Source organism: Chelonoidis abingdonii, chromosome 7, assembly GCF_003597395.2.
Source record: "Chelonoidis abingdonii isolate Lonesome George chromosome 7, CheloAbing_2.0, whole genome shotgun sequence".
In the NCBI taxonomy this organism is placed as follows: domain Eukaryota; kingdom Metazoa; phylum Chordata; order Testudines; family Testudinidae; genus Chelonoidis; species Chelonoidis abingdonii.
In genome coordinates, this window is record NC_133775.1 from 59,636,172 (window position 1) to 59,651,634 (window position 15,463).

The window sequence follows — 15,463 nt, forward strand, 5'->3', positions numbered from 1 at the left end:
TCCTTGATGATGCGCTGGAGAGGTTTCAGTTGGGGGCTGAAGATGACAGCTAGTGGCATTCTGTTACTTTCTTTGTTGGGCCTGTCCTGTAGTAGGTGACTTCTGGGTACTCTTCTGGCTCTGTCAATCTGTTTCTTCTCTTCAGCAGGTGGATATTGTAGTTGTAAGAATGCTTGCTAGAGATCTTGTAGTGTTTGTCTCTGTCTGAGGGGTTGGAGCAAATGCGATTGTATCGTAGAGCTTGGCTGTAGACAATGGATCATGTGGCGTGGTCTGGATGAAAGCTGGAGGCATGTAGGTAAGTATAGTGGTCAGTAGGTTTACGGTATAGGGTGTTGTTTATGTGACCATCGCTTATTAGTACTGTGATGTCCAGTAAGTGGATCTCTTGTGTGGACTGGTCCAGGCTGAGGTTGATGGTGGGGTGGAAATTGTTGAAATCATGGTGGAATTCCTGAAGGACTTCTTTTCCATGGGTCCCGATGATGAAGATGTCATCAATGTAGTGCAAGTAGAGTAGGGGCACTAGGGCACAAGAGCTGAGGAAGTGTTGTTCTAAGTCAGCCATAAAAATGTTGGCATACTGTGGGGCCATGTGGATACCCATTGCAGTGCCGCTGATTTGAAGCTATACTTTGTCCCCAAATGTGAAATAGTTGTGGGTGAGGACAAAGTCACAAAGTTCAGCCACCAGGTTTGCTGTAACATTATCGGGGATACTGTTCCTGATGGCTTGTCCATCTTTGTGTGGAATGTTGGTGTAGAGGGCTTCTACGTCCATAGTGGGTAGGATAGCATTTTCAGGAAGATCACCGATGAGTTGTAGTTTCCTCAGGAAGTCAGTGGTGTCTCGAAGATAGCTGGGAGTGCTGGTAGCGTAGGGCCTGAGGAGGGAGTCTACATAGCCAGACAGTCCTGCTGTCAGGGTGCCAGTGCCTGAGATGGTGGGGCGTCCAGGATTTCCAGGTTTATGGATCTTGGGTAGCAGACAGAATACCCCTGCTCGGAGTTCTAGGGGTGTGTCTGTGCAGATTTGCTCTTGAGCTTTTTTAGGAAGTTTCTTGAGCAGTTTCTTTTGGTAACCCTCTCAAAGAAAGTGCAGAACCACGTGATCAACATCCTATACAGCAAACAGGGGAAGATTAAGACTGAACTCTCAAAACTAGATACTCTCATGAAAAACCAACCTTCTACACAAACTTCCTCATAAATAGACTTTACAAAAACTAGACAAGTCATTTACAACACACACTTTGCCAACTCTATCCACATATCTATTCAGGGGACACCATCATAGGACCAAATCACATCAGCCACACTATTAGAGGCTCGTTCACCTGCACATCTACCAATGTGGTATATGCCACCATGTGCCAGCAATGCCCTTCTGCCATGTACATTGGCCAAACCGGGCAGGCTGTACGGAAAAGAATAAATGGACACAAATCAGAAGTCAAGAATTATAACATTCCAAAACCAGTTGGCGAACACTTCAATGTCCCTGGTCACTCGATTAATTTGCAAACTGGACACCATTAAAATTGTTCTTTTTGTGGATACAGACTAACATGGCTGCTACTCTGAAACCTGGAGACTGGGTGTATCCCTCAGGTGTCAGCTGGGGAGAACCCATCTGCCTTTAACCAAACTGGCCACTGGATGTCACTATGACTCCAGTTCCACAGGGATCAGCCTGGTTCTGAAAACCAGGCTACTGACTGAAGTGACTTCAGCTCTGTGTCTGGAAGAGAGTAATGATCTGTTTCATTTGGAGAGGCTCTTTGCTCTGGATCTTCGAATGAAGGTCACTGCTCAGCAGCCCCATCTCACTTGGTCTGATTCACTGCTGCCTGGAGTTATCGTTTACATCTGGGCAAAGTGGATGTAAAAAGCTGCCCACTTGGAATGGCAATGTTTGCCATTCGCTGTGCACAGGTGCGAATGTTTGCACAGAGGGTAAAAAGCAGTGGAAAGCAAGCTCACAGTCTGCTGGGCTGCCTAGTAGAACCTAGATCCCCATTGATTGAGTGTGGTAGATAGAGTATTTTACTGTAAAGGGACAAAATATTTTTTAAGAGCTGGGATTTTCAAAGAGTTCAAGGCAGGCCACCTCTCTCAGGGCCGAGCCAGAAATCTTACTTACTAAAAAAATCCTGCATGTTACTAGCACTCCAGACTACTACCAGTGAAAGGATTTTAGCAATCTAATTTGCTTTTTGCCATTTATGCTGTTTGTTCCTTTTTAGCATGATGGAGGTTTCAGACTTGCTCCATTTACAAATACCATGTCACACACTTAGACAATGTACAGGTGCCTCTCGTAAACACTTATTAATATTTCAGAGGTTTTCTGCTGCTGTGTGAGCTAAAGGGATTTGGGGTGTGCCCTGTGGTTCTGCATGTGCTGGAGGGGCAAAGGAGTGCCGGATGGAGTGTGTCTGTGAGTGAATGGGCCAGGTGTTATAGGATGTTAAAGAAGATTGCCGTACCTCATCGCTTTCTTGCTTTTAAAGGTTTCAGAGTGGTAGCCGTGTCAATCTGTATCAGCAAAAATTACGAGGAGTACTTGTGGGTGCCACAAATACTCTCCGTTCTTTTTGTTTTAAAGGTTTGTGTGGATGGGTTTGGTGCTTACCTGCTTTATAAGGAAGCTTTTGTTGGTGGGATTTGACTGGCTGTGGCATTAATCAGTTTCACTTTTGCTCCTAGTCAGTTTAACATTCTGAAGATTGGTGGGGTGAGGGATGGATGCTCAGTATCCCAGACATGCAGGTTTATCATGGAGAGGAAGAGTCTTGCTTTCTGTTCCTGACCTGACCTCTCTGTCTTCTCCTTTCAGTCAGACATTTGTACAGTTTGCCAGGATGGAATCTATCCTACAGACTGAAATCTTTGAGTATTGTCAGATGCTGGGACGTCCCAAATCCTTCATCCTCTCCTTCCAGGTAACAGAAACGGTCAGGTACAGCCAGTACATTTCATGCGCAGGGCCTCCTGTGCTCAATGTGCTGTAATGTAACTTCTTCACAAATCACAACCTAATACATTTCTGATATGCCTGTTGCCACAGACTATGGTATACAATTACATTCTGCATTCAAATGGTCCCTAAAGAATTCTGCTATCCTCCATGCCTTGCTTCACCCAGTGTTATTTACAGACAGGTTTTTCTCTTTTCTTCTTCCTCCATCTCCTGTCTAAGCATCAGCCTCAGCCGTTGCTGGCTGGGTACATGCTCACCCAGTATAGACAGCTCAGGACAATGTCTCAATTTCTATAACCCAGAGTTGAGGGTGAAAGGTTATTTTCATCCCCTCTGTGTCTGGGAAGTGAATTAGGAGCTCGTGAAAGTGTAGGATGCATTAGTATTGGCAAAGTACACGCAGGCACTGCACCAGCTTCCTCACCCAGTACTGCCAGTGCATGTCAATGCCAGGCCTGCTGTGCCCTTATTTCAGTCCTACCCTTACTCTGCAAGTGCATCTCTGTCCTCACCTGAAGGGTGCCTTGCTATTCCATTCGTGGGTACTACATACAGCTCTGTTGATGGTCAGCATCATCTAGTCATTAGAATAAGGGACTAGGACTTGCCATTGGCAAGTCGTATGGCTGTGTGCCTCAGTTTCCCCACCCATGTAAAGAGTGTGCTAATTCTCATCTGTGTTGCTGTGGGGTTGTGAGGCTTTATGTAGTATTTGTAAAGTGGTAATGATGAAAGGAACTATAGAAAGGGAGAGGCCCCTGGCCCAAATCCACAAAGGGACTTAGGAACCTAACCCCCAGACTTAGGCGCATTTTTAGGCCTCATTGCTGTCCATGAAAGCCCTGCTCAGCAGCTGCCGAATCCTGTGGGTGCCTAAACTCACTCGGAGCCTAAATTTGAACTTTAAAAGTTCTCTAGATGCCAAAATTTCTGCCTTCTGAGTTTGCTGCCTTACTGTAGGCACCCAGACCCTTGTCTAACATCTAATGCCCAGAGCGATCCATAACCTGGGGAAAGATAGATGTTTGTCCGCCTAACGTGTGTGTGGTCTGATTTAGTGGGCATGCCTAAGTTCACACAAAACAGCAAGAGGTGGGAAGAGAGCTTCCCTTATAACCTATAATGGTTAGGGTACCCACCCTGGATGTGGGAGACCACTGGTTCAAGTCCCCCCTCAGCCTCATGAGAAGGGATTTGAACAGAGCTCTGCCACTTTTCAAGTGAGTGCCTGAACCACAGGGCTATAGGAAGACCCAATTAATATTTAATTATTTATGTATTTAATTAAAGTGGCACAGCCTCAATAGGAGAGATTGAGGGAAACCTACATCAGACTATCCCATAGGGCAGATCCTTCTACAAATCTCTTCTCCTCATCAGGTAGAGGGTGGGGACTTGAACTGGTAGCCTCCCATATCCGCTCCTCCTCCTTCCCTGCCCTTAGCTGTTTTGCATGGAGTTAGACATGCCTACCAGATCAGGTCCCACATGTGGCTTGGGTGAAGGAGGGCCTATCTTCCCCCCGTTTGTGGATCACTAGTGGAGATAGTTGCCTCCCTGCAACCTGGACATAGGCTCAGAACTCTGTGAGAGGGGCAGGGCTTAGAGCACACCCCTGCTTTGGTGTGTCCCATTGGCTAGCATGCTGGCTTTCATGGATCATAGTCTAAGGTGCCTACTGTTGGGATTCCCACCGAGACCTTTTCTGCTCAGCTTATCCAGAGCACCTTGTCGTCTTCTGGGAGAACACTTCATCCAGTTCTCTGGGACCCCTGAAACTTCGACTCCAGCTCGTCACTCCGGTTACTAAATTAGGCATGTGACAGCTCTTCATCCATGCTGGCTAAGCCCAGGCGCAGGGAGTTTAGGTACAGGGTGATACCACAATTCCAATTCATGTCACACAGCATATTGTATATGCATTTTCCTAGCTATTAACCTCTATATATCTCACATGTAAAGACCAATCGCTTTGGAGAATGTGTGAGGCAAGCATCTCACTTCAGGGTGTTTCTGCCTACTGTGTTTACTCTAGACATATCCACAGCAGTGAGTGTAGTTAGCTTCTGCTTCCCTTATTTACTATAAACATATTCATAATAGTTGTTTCAGCAGTTACTTGTCTGGGCATGTCTTGTCTTATCTTGGGCCTCTCCATGGCAGCTAAGCCAGCCCTGCTCCTGTGTCTCCCCATTCATTGTATAGGGAGTCTAGGTGCCTAACTCAGGCTTTGGCTACACTAGTGCTTTACAGCGCTGCAACTTTCTCGCTCAGGGGTGTGAAAAAAACACCCCCCTGAGCGCTGCAAGATACAGCGCTGTAAAGCACCAGCGTAAACAGTGCCACAGCGCTGGGAGCCTGGCTCCCAGCGCTGCAAGCTAATCCCAATGGGGAGGTGGAGTACGTGCAGCACTGGGAGAGCTCTCTCCCAGTGCTGGCGCTGCGACCACACTCACACTTCAAAGTGCTGCCATGGCAGCGCTCCTGCGGCAGTGCTTTGAAGTTTCGAGTGTAGCCAAGCCCTCAGGCTTTGTGGATCGCATTGTTGTGCCAGCGATTTTCTAGGCACCTAAAAATTAAGCATTGCAACAGCTAAATCCCTTTGGGGATCCAGGCCCATTTACTAGTGTCACTGCTATTTATCACTGTCTGTCCCCCTCTCTCCTGGCCTGTTGCACTTCTCGCCAAGTGCAGTCTTAAACAGTGCCACCATCATTACTCTGACTTGCCACACCCCCTGCTACTCCAGCCCTGGCTAGTCCAACCTCCCTCTTGACTTACAGCTCTTTACCTGGCTTGTGGGAAAGGGGAAGCATTTGGAGTCATGGAGAAAGTGCTGATGCTGCCTATCTGCTGAGAGTGCCTGGCTGCTTTTCTCCGAGGTGATTCACAGCCTTGGGGTCCTGTAGGGTCCATAAGTGCTCAGTCTCCTTTATCATCCAGTGACCCAGGAGGCTGCAGCTCTTCTTTTCTTACACAAAATTGCAAAGAATCACCTTTTAGCTAGACTCACTGCTATGTGCTCTGTGAGGGGCCGCCCTTAAAATCCACCTGGAGGGCTTAAGTCTTCGCTGCCTTTCATGCCTGTGCAGAGGAAGTTCAAAGCAGAACGGTGACGGTTACACACTTTGCACAGATGCAAAGCAGTGAGAGATCAGGCCCTCCCTGGGCTCAGCAGAGCTTCCTCAATGGAAGGTCTTTTGAATTCATTCCCCTTCACAGATCATCAGAGCATGAGTCTAGCAAGTTTCAGGGCAGAGTGCCACATGTATTTATCTGCTTTAGTTTTTCCTAGCTTTTCCTTCTCTAATAGCCATGCGTAACTGATGTACTTTTAACATTTTGCATAAGCACCCAGCTGCTGCAGCCTCAAGCGCTGCACAAATCAGGTGAATAAATAAATATTTCTGGCTAGAGTCCTCCCCCACAGATCTGCTGGCACATCTTTACCCTGACTTCAAAACCAGCCTCGCTGCAATTCCAGCCGCGAGCCCGAGGTGAGCCGAGCCAGCTAGCTTGCTGCAATGGATGGTGGGTTTTTGATATGGACAAACGCCCCGTATAGATCATAATGAGACCTTCAGCCCCACTGCACCTAAGACATGACCAACTGAGCCTGTCTCTATTTCGTGCCTTTCTAAGTGGACGTGTTAATGCGGAATTCTGAGCAATGGCATGGTGCTGCAATAGGGCTGGGCTGTTCCCTCCTTGAATCCAAGTTGGTATTTCATTGTCTAGGCACCGAGAGGCCTCCACTAGGCTGGGTGCAGCATAGATGCTTAGGGAGAGAGAGTCTGTGCCCCAAAAAGCCAACTGTCTAAATAGAGAAGACCAGCAAGGGGAAACAGGCACAGAGAGGGAAGTTACTCAAGGTCACAAAGCAGAGCCAAAACTAGACTCTAGGGCTGCTGATTTGCAGTGCTGTGTGCTACCCACTGGACCATGCTGCCTCTGAGTCAGACACCTCCATCAAGGCTGTACAGAGACCTCACCTTCAGAGCAGCTGGGCTGCTTCTTCCTTCCTTTTCTTCTCCTCGCCTAGACAGTCATTTTTCTCGTTCCTTTTCCAAGGCGTATAAACTCCTTTACGCTGGACGCCTGGCGGACTATGGGCTCACCTCCCAGGCCTTGCATTACTGCGAAGGGATTGGCACAGCTCTACTAGACCAGACCCACGCCAGCCATCCGGTGCTGTTAGAACAGGTTATTAAGGTGCGTCTCTTGTAACCAGTCCTTGTTTGCTTTGGCTGAGGGTGGGGCTTAGCTAAAGTATTTAATGGGTGAAATCCTGGCCCTGTTGGTAGTTTTGCCCCTGATTTACATGAGGCAGATTTCAGGAATGCTGTCAAGTTGCCTAGGCCTATATTTTACTTACAATCAACCTTCTGCTGCGAGGAAATTTCTTTGAGCTCCTGGAGCCCCCAAGAGCTCGGCACTTCTGAAAATCAGCCCTGAACATCTATTTGCTGGTGTATGACAACTAAGATCAACCCAGTACCTATGTGAGTCCCTTGGGATGCAATAAGCTGTGCTGTCTGGCTGCCTCTGGTGATTTTTCCATAGCAGCTGCCTAAATGAGAGATGTGCTGGCCTCACTCATGGTGCTGAAACAACTATGCAAGAGCCAAGTCTAATATCAAATAAAGGGGAGCGGAGGGGGAAGGGGCATCATGTGCCAACTAGGAAAGAACACGAAATTGCAGAAGAAGGAAATCTCACTTTGAAGCTTCTACAAAGTTAAAAATGGTGGAGACTTATGAAGTTAAAATCTGTTTTAAAAATGGTTCTTGATATTTCCTCTTGAATGTATCATTCTGGGATAACATTTGCATGGTATATTGCAAACTCAGGTGTTATAACTGATTCTGAGGATGTTTGTGTGTGTCCATAAGCAGCAACTTAGCTATTCACTATTAGAACTGGTCTGACTTGCATTAGAAGGAATATTCCACAAGTAATCATAATCTCACAACAGCTACAGGATTTGGGGTGTGTTATTGAAGTTGTCAGAGCTGGGTATTCTTGTTGTTGTTTTATGGTAAGATGTAATTTTTCACATCTGTTTTAGCGATTAAAGTATTCAGAAGTCTTTATTTTAAACCAGAAAATGTCCTATTTTGTCATGTTTGGGATGGCGTTAGAAAAACAAGCCAACCCCTTTGTCCCCAAAAAAACAGAAGAATAAGCAGCAGCACCTGGCTCTTACATACGGCTTTTCATCAGTAGAGCTCAAAGCACTTGACAAAGGAGGACAGTATCCTTGTACTCATTTCCCAGATTGGGGGGTGGGGGGACTGAGGCACAGAGCAGAGAAGTGATGTGCTCAAGCCAATGCCAGGGCTAGAATTCAAGTCTTTGGCATGCCAGTTCAGTGTTCAATCAACTAGACTACATTGCCTCCCTGTTTGTGGATGAAGCTCCAGTGATACAGGTGACTGCACCGATCCCTTTAGTAGGCAGCTGTCTCTTGAACCATTTGGCTCTATAAAACTGACAGTGGCACCTGCCCTTTCTGCAGCACAACCTTGTCATTGTCCTGGACCCATTCATAGTCTATCTCATTCATCTTTCTCTGAGTTCTATTTCCTTCTAAAGCTCCATAGTGTGGAGCCCAAGGAACAATACACTCAAAACCTAATTCATCTGAAATGAAGCAAAAGAAATATTTCCTGGTCATTGCCACAATATAGATGAAAGAGAGAAAAAAAGAATACTTAGATAATACACACCTGAGCCAGGTGCTGTGAAAATCCCTGTCACTCTAGCCCTAAAGTTAGAGTTACATAATGTTGTAGCACTTACTTGTATCCACCTGTTGTGGAAACCTATTTACTCTAACAGCCTCTCAGATGGGCAGTTCTGCTGGGAATAACACTTCTCCTGTGAGAACAGGCTTTCAGATAAAAAAACAGCACAGTCATAGCACCTCTCTTGTCTTTGATGTTGCAGACTGTGTTACAAATTATGATCCATATTAGTGTTTGATTAAGACTTCTCTTCCTTTGAAGCCAGGGACGATTTACAACCAGGTGTTGGTTCATTAATACTGGATCAAAGCACGTATTAGCTTTTGGATTAAATATCCTCCCATTTAAGAATAATCACACTTCTAATTTCGTCTCTCTTGGTATTGGTTTAGAATGACCCCATGTCTGTATCTGACAAGATCTGACCCTGCCCACCTGGACAAACAACTTCTCCGATATGGTTCCATTTGCTCATGCGCCAGGAATCTTTCCTTACTCACTCTCCTGTTAATTATTGTCTCTGATTGCAGGCTGTGGGTGTCTGTCTTGTCTGTAAGCTCTTTGGGGCAGGGCATGTTTTTTACTCTATGTTTGTCTGTTTTACTGCACAATCTCCACTATCATCATCATTAATAATAACCCTTAACTAATGTCCTTGGCTAGTAACTCCTGGCCAATTAGCTGTCACTTGATCAAAGACAATGGTGTTACACTAGCTAGTGGTGAATTAGTCCATCTGTTTGTCTGGCTAAAGAGTGACTCTGTCACCTTCTACGGAGCAGATGTCACGAGTGTCAGTTACAGAGTCATGCTAAGAGTTCAGCCAGGTATCTAACAGCCTAGTGGAGCAATGGTGTGGTCCAGCAGGTAGCAAGGCCGCCCAGAGGATTCAGGGGGCCTGGGGCCCTCAGCAGTGGGGGGCCCCCGCTTTGGCGGTAATTCGGCGGCGGGGGGGTCCTTCTGCTCCAGGACCCACCGCCGAAGTGTCCCGAAGACCTACGGCGGGGGGCCCCCACCGCTGAATTACTGCCGAAGACCCAGCTCTTCGGCGGCAGGTCCTGAGGCGGAAGGACCCCTCCCCCGCCATGGAATTACCACCAGAGACCCAGAGCGGAAGAAGCTCCAGGGGCCTGGGCCCTGCTAGAGTTTTCCGGGGCCCCCAGAGCTAGTGAAGGACCCCGCTCCAGGGGCTCTGAAAAACTCTCATGGGGGCCCCTGCAGGGCCTGGGGCCTGGGGCAAATTGCCCCACTTGTCGCCCCCCCCCCCCCCCAAGGTGGCCCTGGCAGGTAGGGCTCTGGCCAGCAAGTCAGGAGGCTCAGGTTCTAGGCCCAGTTCTGCCCCTGACTTGCTGTATCTCCTTAGGCAGGTCTCTTCACTGCTATATCAATAGTGTGATTTTTCCCCCTGCCTTTGGCAAGTGCTTAGGGAGCTGAGCACCCTGTTACCATGTGTGCTGGCTGACAGTCAGAACAAATGGTAAAAATCATAAAGCCCAAATACAACACAGAGGAGAAAACTGGGCAAGTTCCTTCTGACCTGACATGTACTTTCTGTGCCTGAAAAGGCTGATGGGCATGGGTGTGTGCTACACATCCTGGCATATCTTTGGTACCCTAAACAGAGAGAACCAAGTGACCCTGATTTTGCCCTTCTAGAGTTCTTGCAGTGCTTTTCAAACAAGAGTGAAATCAGGCTCTGATTGTACCGATACACAGCGAGAGATTTGCTCAGGTCACGCAGTGAGTCAGTGGCAGAGATAGAGATGGAAGCCATGAAGCCTGACTCCCAGACTCATGTTCTAGCCGCTGCAAACACTCCCTCCACCTCCCACAGGAATTATGTGGCTAGCACCCAGGAATGGATGCCAGGAAATCTGGGATCTCTTCCTGGTCCTGCTGATGGATAACTGTGCATAGGCACCAACTCTGTGGGTGCAGCAGCCCTGGAGCACCCATGCGGAAAAATTAGCGGATGCTCTGCACCTGCTGGCAGCCAAGTTCCTCTCACCCCCTGCCCCACCTCCTCCTCCTCCCCTGAGTGTGCCGCGTACCCACTCCTCTGCCTCCCAGCTGCTTGGCAGCGTTAACAAGCTCCAGGAGGGAGGAGGAGGAGGAGTGGAACGTGGTGCGCTCAGGGGAGGAGGCAGGGAAGAGGCACGGCTGGGGTGGGGATTTGGGGAAGGAGTTGGAATATTGGCAGGGAGGGGGCAGAGTTGGGATGTGGACTTTAGGGAAGGGATTGGAATGGAGGTGGGGAAACGGTGGGCCTCATGGAAGGGGTGGAGTGGGAATGGGGTCGGAGGCAGATGCAGGGTCGAGCACCCATGTGAAAGAGGGGAAGTCGGCACCTATGTAACTGTGGACTCTTGTGGGAGTCACGCTGATCTCTGTGTGTTTCAGTTTGCCCACTTGGAAAATGAGGATAATGGTGCTGACCTAGCTCACAGGGGTGGTGTTTGTAAAGTGCTTTGAGATCCTCTGAGGGAAGGTTAGGGAAGGTACAGCACCTAGCTCAACCTTTCTGGGCCCTCTAGATGTTACTGCAATAGAAATAATAAAGGTGCTATAGAAATGCCGAGCATTATTCTTATGTATTATGAGGAAATGCTGCACTCATTGAGTTAACGGCTTTTCCCTGGTCCATGTGCCTAGCAGCTCATTAATTGCTATGACTGTCAGTCTGTGCTCTCTGCATCTGAGAGGTTAACCAAGTTAAAGCATCTGTTCCCCACCGCCTTCTCCCACACCACTGCACAGCTTGCAGAGCAGCTGAAGCTCTCTGACCCATTGCTATTGGAAAGACCTGAGCAGGAACAGAACCTGGAACCTGACTGGCTCATCCAGCTCCGAGCCCGAGGCCAGCAATGGGAGGTGAGAATGATGGGATTTGGAGTGGCTCTTTCTATCATGTTTCATGATTGCCACAGTCCTCTGGGGTGGGCGAAACAGGATGTGCTGTGCGACCAGCCCCTATGGTGTGGTCAGTCTGCAGGTGCATCCTTCCCCTGCATAGTAAGTCCTAGATAAGTGTTTAGAAAGGCACTAAGGTCCGAAGGGGATTTCTTACCTGGGTTCTGGAAGGCTTCTTCCTTCCCCTTCTTTCTTGGAAAGCACACTGTTGATACTGTGCAGAGCTCGTGATGGCTAGCATCACAGGCTCTCTCCTGTTGGACCACAAAGTCTCTGTGGAAGTGGGAGGGAATGTATCGCCCAGAATTCATAGCAGTCTCCGGGCTAGGCACTAGAGAGTCAAAGAGCCTCGTGCTGGGTAAGACACACCTTTCCCTGTCTTGTTTTTAGGAAAGTGATTAGAAGATGAGAAGGTTGTTGTGCAAAGAGTTCCTCTTTGTATGTGAGGATGTTGCAGGTGGTTTCATTGCCATATGCTTAGAGACATGTCTTTCTCTCCAGTCCCTGTACCCTGAGTATATGCTTCTGTGCGGTTTAATTTCCCATGAACATGTTCCCTTAAAATGTAATGTCTGTCTCCATGTTTTGTCTCTTTTTCCCCTCCCTGTGGCTCCCCATCCTGTCCCTTCCAAAAAGGACAATGGTCATATTCTGATCTCATCTACCATGGTGGAAATTAGCAGTAACTCCACTAAAGTGAATCAGGCCCAATAGCTGTATTCTGAACAGCTCCAGCTTTCCCACAGAGGGAGCCGTTAACGGTGTCCTTGCGCCTGGTTCACCCTCTGGACTGTAGGATCTGAGTGATAGCTGTTGAATTGAGTAGAGTTATTCACTTGCCATAGCAGGAGAACAGAGCCCCAGGATTCAGTGCACTCCTTGCTCACCCTCTCCGTGGGATGAATGAAAAGCAGGCCTGGGGAGGATGGCGTGGTGAGTGTATCTCCAACATGGTCTCTGGAGCTGACTGGAAGCTGGAGAATGGAAGGAGCAGAAACAAGGCAGAGATCGCTATCCATGATGTGGCTGTGATTCACCAGGAGCCCGCGTGGCTTTCACTCTGGTGACAATTATGTCTTGATTACCGGTGCCTTGGAGACAATTCTTCTGGGCATCATACTTTCTAGTTTTCCCTTTATTTTGTAACATCCACTTTTCAAATCCTTTCAGAAGGAAGGAGACCTCCCCAACTTGGCATCCGCTCAGCCAGCGCTCTCCAGAGTCAGCGGATCCACAGCAGGTAAAGAAAGGAATGAACACATTGGCCCAGATCCTCAAATATATTTAGGCACCTAAATACCAAAGGAAGTTAGGTGTTTACATACCTTAGAGGATCTAGGCCGCTCTGGGTAGAGATGGAGGGGTTCTCCAGATGTGGAGCATGCCCAGATATATGGGAGACCAGTTGGAACAAATTGGAAACTGCCTCCTTGACCCTCTGCATTGCTCTCCCAGGATAGCAAAGACTCCGAGTCTTGCTGGCCATCTCTCCAACACACTCTAGAAATGGACCATGCATTGCCATCTCCCCACAAAGGGTGTTGCGTGGGGGCATCAGTCGAGCTCCAGGAATGTGATCTTGTCTCTGCTTGGCCAGGGATCTACAGGTTTGGGTCTTGGTGCCCTGTGGATCAGTGACTTTGATGACATAGCTCAGCCCTGGCCTGCTACACCTCCCCATGGAGCTGAGGGAGGGTGGAGATTAACAACGGCAGCTGGGAAGTTGTGGAGCTTTTTGATAAGTTTTGTTCCCTTCCCAGTGTGTAGGTAGGAGGGGAACAGGAGGCCGTGGGACCCTCAGAATTTCTGAATTCTTCCTCTTCTCACCCCTCTCAGTTGGCTCTGCCTCCGTCATGGCTCCATTCTAAGGGGTTCTTGCACCCAGAGGCATATTGCCCCTCCTGTCTTTCATCACCACCCTCTCCCCACCAAGGAGGTAAAAGCTCTTCTGTGTTATTTGACCTGTATCAATGCCCCATGCCTTAACCACTCTTATTCCTGTGCGGTCTTTTCTTGCCGTGTCTCTCAGGCCAACTTTCCATGTACAATGACACCGAAGGGAATTCTGTTACCCTGAGTCATTCAAAAAAACTGTAAATATCCTGAGTAAATTCCTGGGATCTGTTTTCCAGACAGAGATCTTCATCATGAGTTTGCACAAAACTCAGGCTACCAGCACAACCTAGAGCACCAGCAGTATAACCCCCCTGCTCCTGAGAGGACAGGCCAGTATCAGCCAGGTCTACAGGAGAACATGTCCTCTCCGCCTGGTGCATATTCCTGGGTGGAGGGATCAGAGCAGACCATAGCGTCTGTGTCACCTGATGCCATGCAAGAGAATCGTCCCACAGAGGTCAGCTTTGGGGCAAACCTCTCGCTAGGAGGAATTTCAAATGACCATTCCCCACAGGTCTACCAGCCACCAGGTAAGCTTGCCTGAGCTGTGCTGTAGGCCATCTGTGATGATTCTTGGGAGGAGGGTTGGGAAAATGTGTTTTGGGCTGGGGGTGAGCAGGGCACATACGTACTGGACAGTTCAGATGAGAGATGGAACTGGAGTGTTCGGCTCCTGAACTTTGGGAAGTTCAGGCACAGATCTCAGCACTGGGGTTTCTCTCCATTCCAGGGAATAGATGGGCCGGAGGTGGATTTAAACCACCACTTTGTTCTGACTGATTTTTTTATGAAGGCTCTCGCACATGCCTGTGGCGATGGGTTTTCTTTCTGGAAGCGTGGCATGTCAGCGGAGAGTTCCCATGTTTCCTCTCTGCTGAGATGTTTGTCTGCATGAATGATGCTCACAAATGGCCTTTGCTTCACCTTGGTCCCATTTTAATAGGATTCCCAATCTAGCATTAGGGCAAACATGGTTTGTGTTTTAACCTGGTGCCTCCTGCGCACAGAGCATTTCACCCTGGATTTGCTGGCTTGGGACTGTGTCTTATCCAGCAGAGAGAAGACCAATGCTCCAAGGGTACGTCTACACATGAAGCTATGGGGGTGATTCCTAGCTCCAGGATACATCACCGTGCTAGTTTGGCTCGAGCTAGCACACTGAAAGTAGAGCATAGCCAGGGCAGTGGGAGAGGCAGGAGGGGCTAGTCACCCCAACTATGTACTTGGCCAAGACACTAGCTCATGCTCAGGGTGGCGAGCCTCTTCTGCTCCTTCTGCTGCCATGGCTACATGCTATTTTTAGTATGTGCCGTAGATGTACCTGAAGTGTCTTCAGCTCCTAATGCAGAGGTGGGCAAACTATGGCCCGTGGGCCACGTCCAGCTTGTGGGACCCTCCTGCCCGACCCCTGAGCTCCTAGCCTGGGAGGCTACCCCCGGCCCCTCCCCTGCTATCCCCCTCCCCCGCAGCTTCAGCTCACTGTGCCACCAGTGTAATGCTCTGGGCGGTGGGGCTGTGTGCTCTTGCCAGGCAGCGAAGCTGCAGAGCCGCAGCCTGACCTGGTGCTCTGTGCTGTGCCGTGGCTGGTGTGGTCAGGGAGCGTGGGTGTGGATAGGGGTTGGAGCGGTCAGAGGGCGGGGAACAGGGGGGTTGAATGGGAGCAGGGGTTGGGGGGGCAGTCAGGAAGGAGGAGGGAATTGGATGAGACGGCGGAGGGCAGTCAGGGACAGGGGCTCCAGGGGCGGCCAGGGAGAAGGGGTGGTTGGATGGGGCAGGAGTCCTGGGGTGCAGTCAGGAAGGAGAGTGGGGGTTGGATGGGGCGATGGGGGGCAGTCAGGGGCGGGAGTTCCAGGGGCAGTTGGGGACAGAGAAGGGGTGGTTGGATGGGGCAGAGGTCCCAGGAGTCCATCAGGAATGAGAGGAGGGG

The 15,463-nt window shown here is 49.1% G+C and overlaps 1 protein-coding gene across 3 annotated transcripts in view; it reads left to right on the plus strand.

Moving 5' to 3' along the window:
- SEC16B (SEC16 homolog B, endoplasmic reticulum export factor) overlaps positions 1 to 15,463 on the plus strand; it is a 43,741-nt gene that overhangs the window by 21,116 nt on the left and 7,162 nt on the right. For 2 of the 3 annotated variants that reach the window (XM_032804790.2, XM_032804791.2), the window contains exons 14-18: positions 2,840 to 2,945; positions 7,055 to 7,195; positions 11,488 to 11,601; positions 12,811 to 12,880; positions 13,773 to 14,066. In XM_032804790.2, the coding sequence (XP_032660681.1) occupies positions 2,840 to 2,945; positions 7,055 to 7,195; positions 11,488 to 11,601; positions 12,811 to 12,880; positions 13,773 to 14,066 (725 nt within the window). The remainder of the gene's footprint in view (positions 1 to 2,839; positions 2,946 to 7,054; positions 7,196 to 11,487; positions 11,602 to 12,810; positions 12,881 to 13,772; positions 14,067 to 15,463) is intronic. The other variant, XM_032804792.2, reaches the window with a different exon arrangement.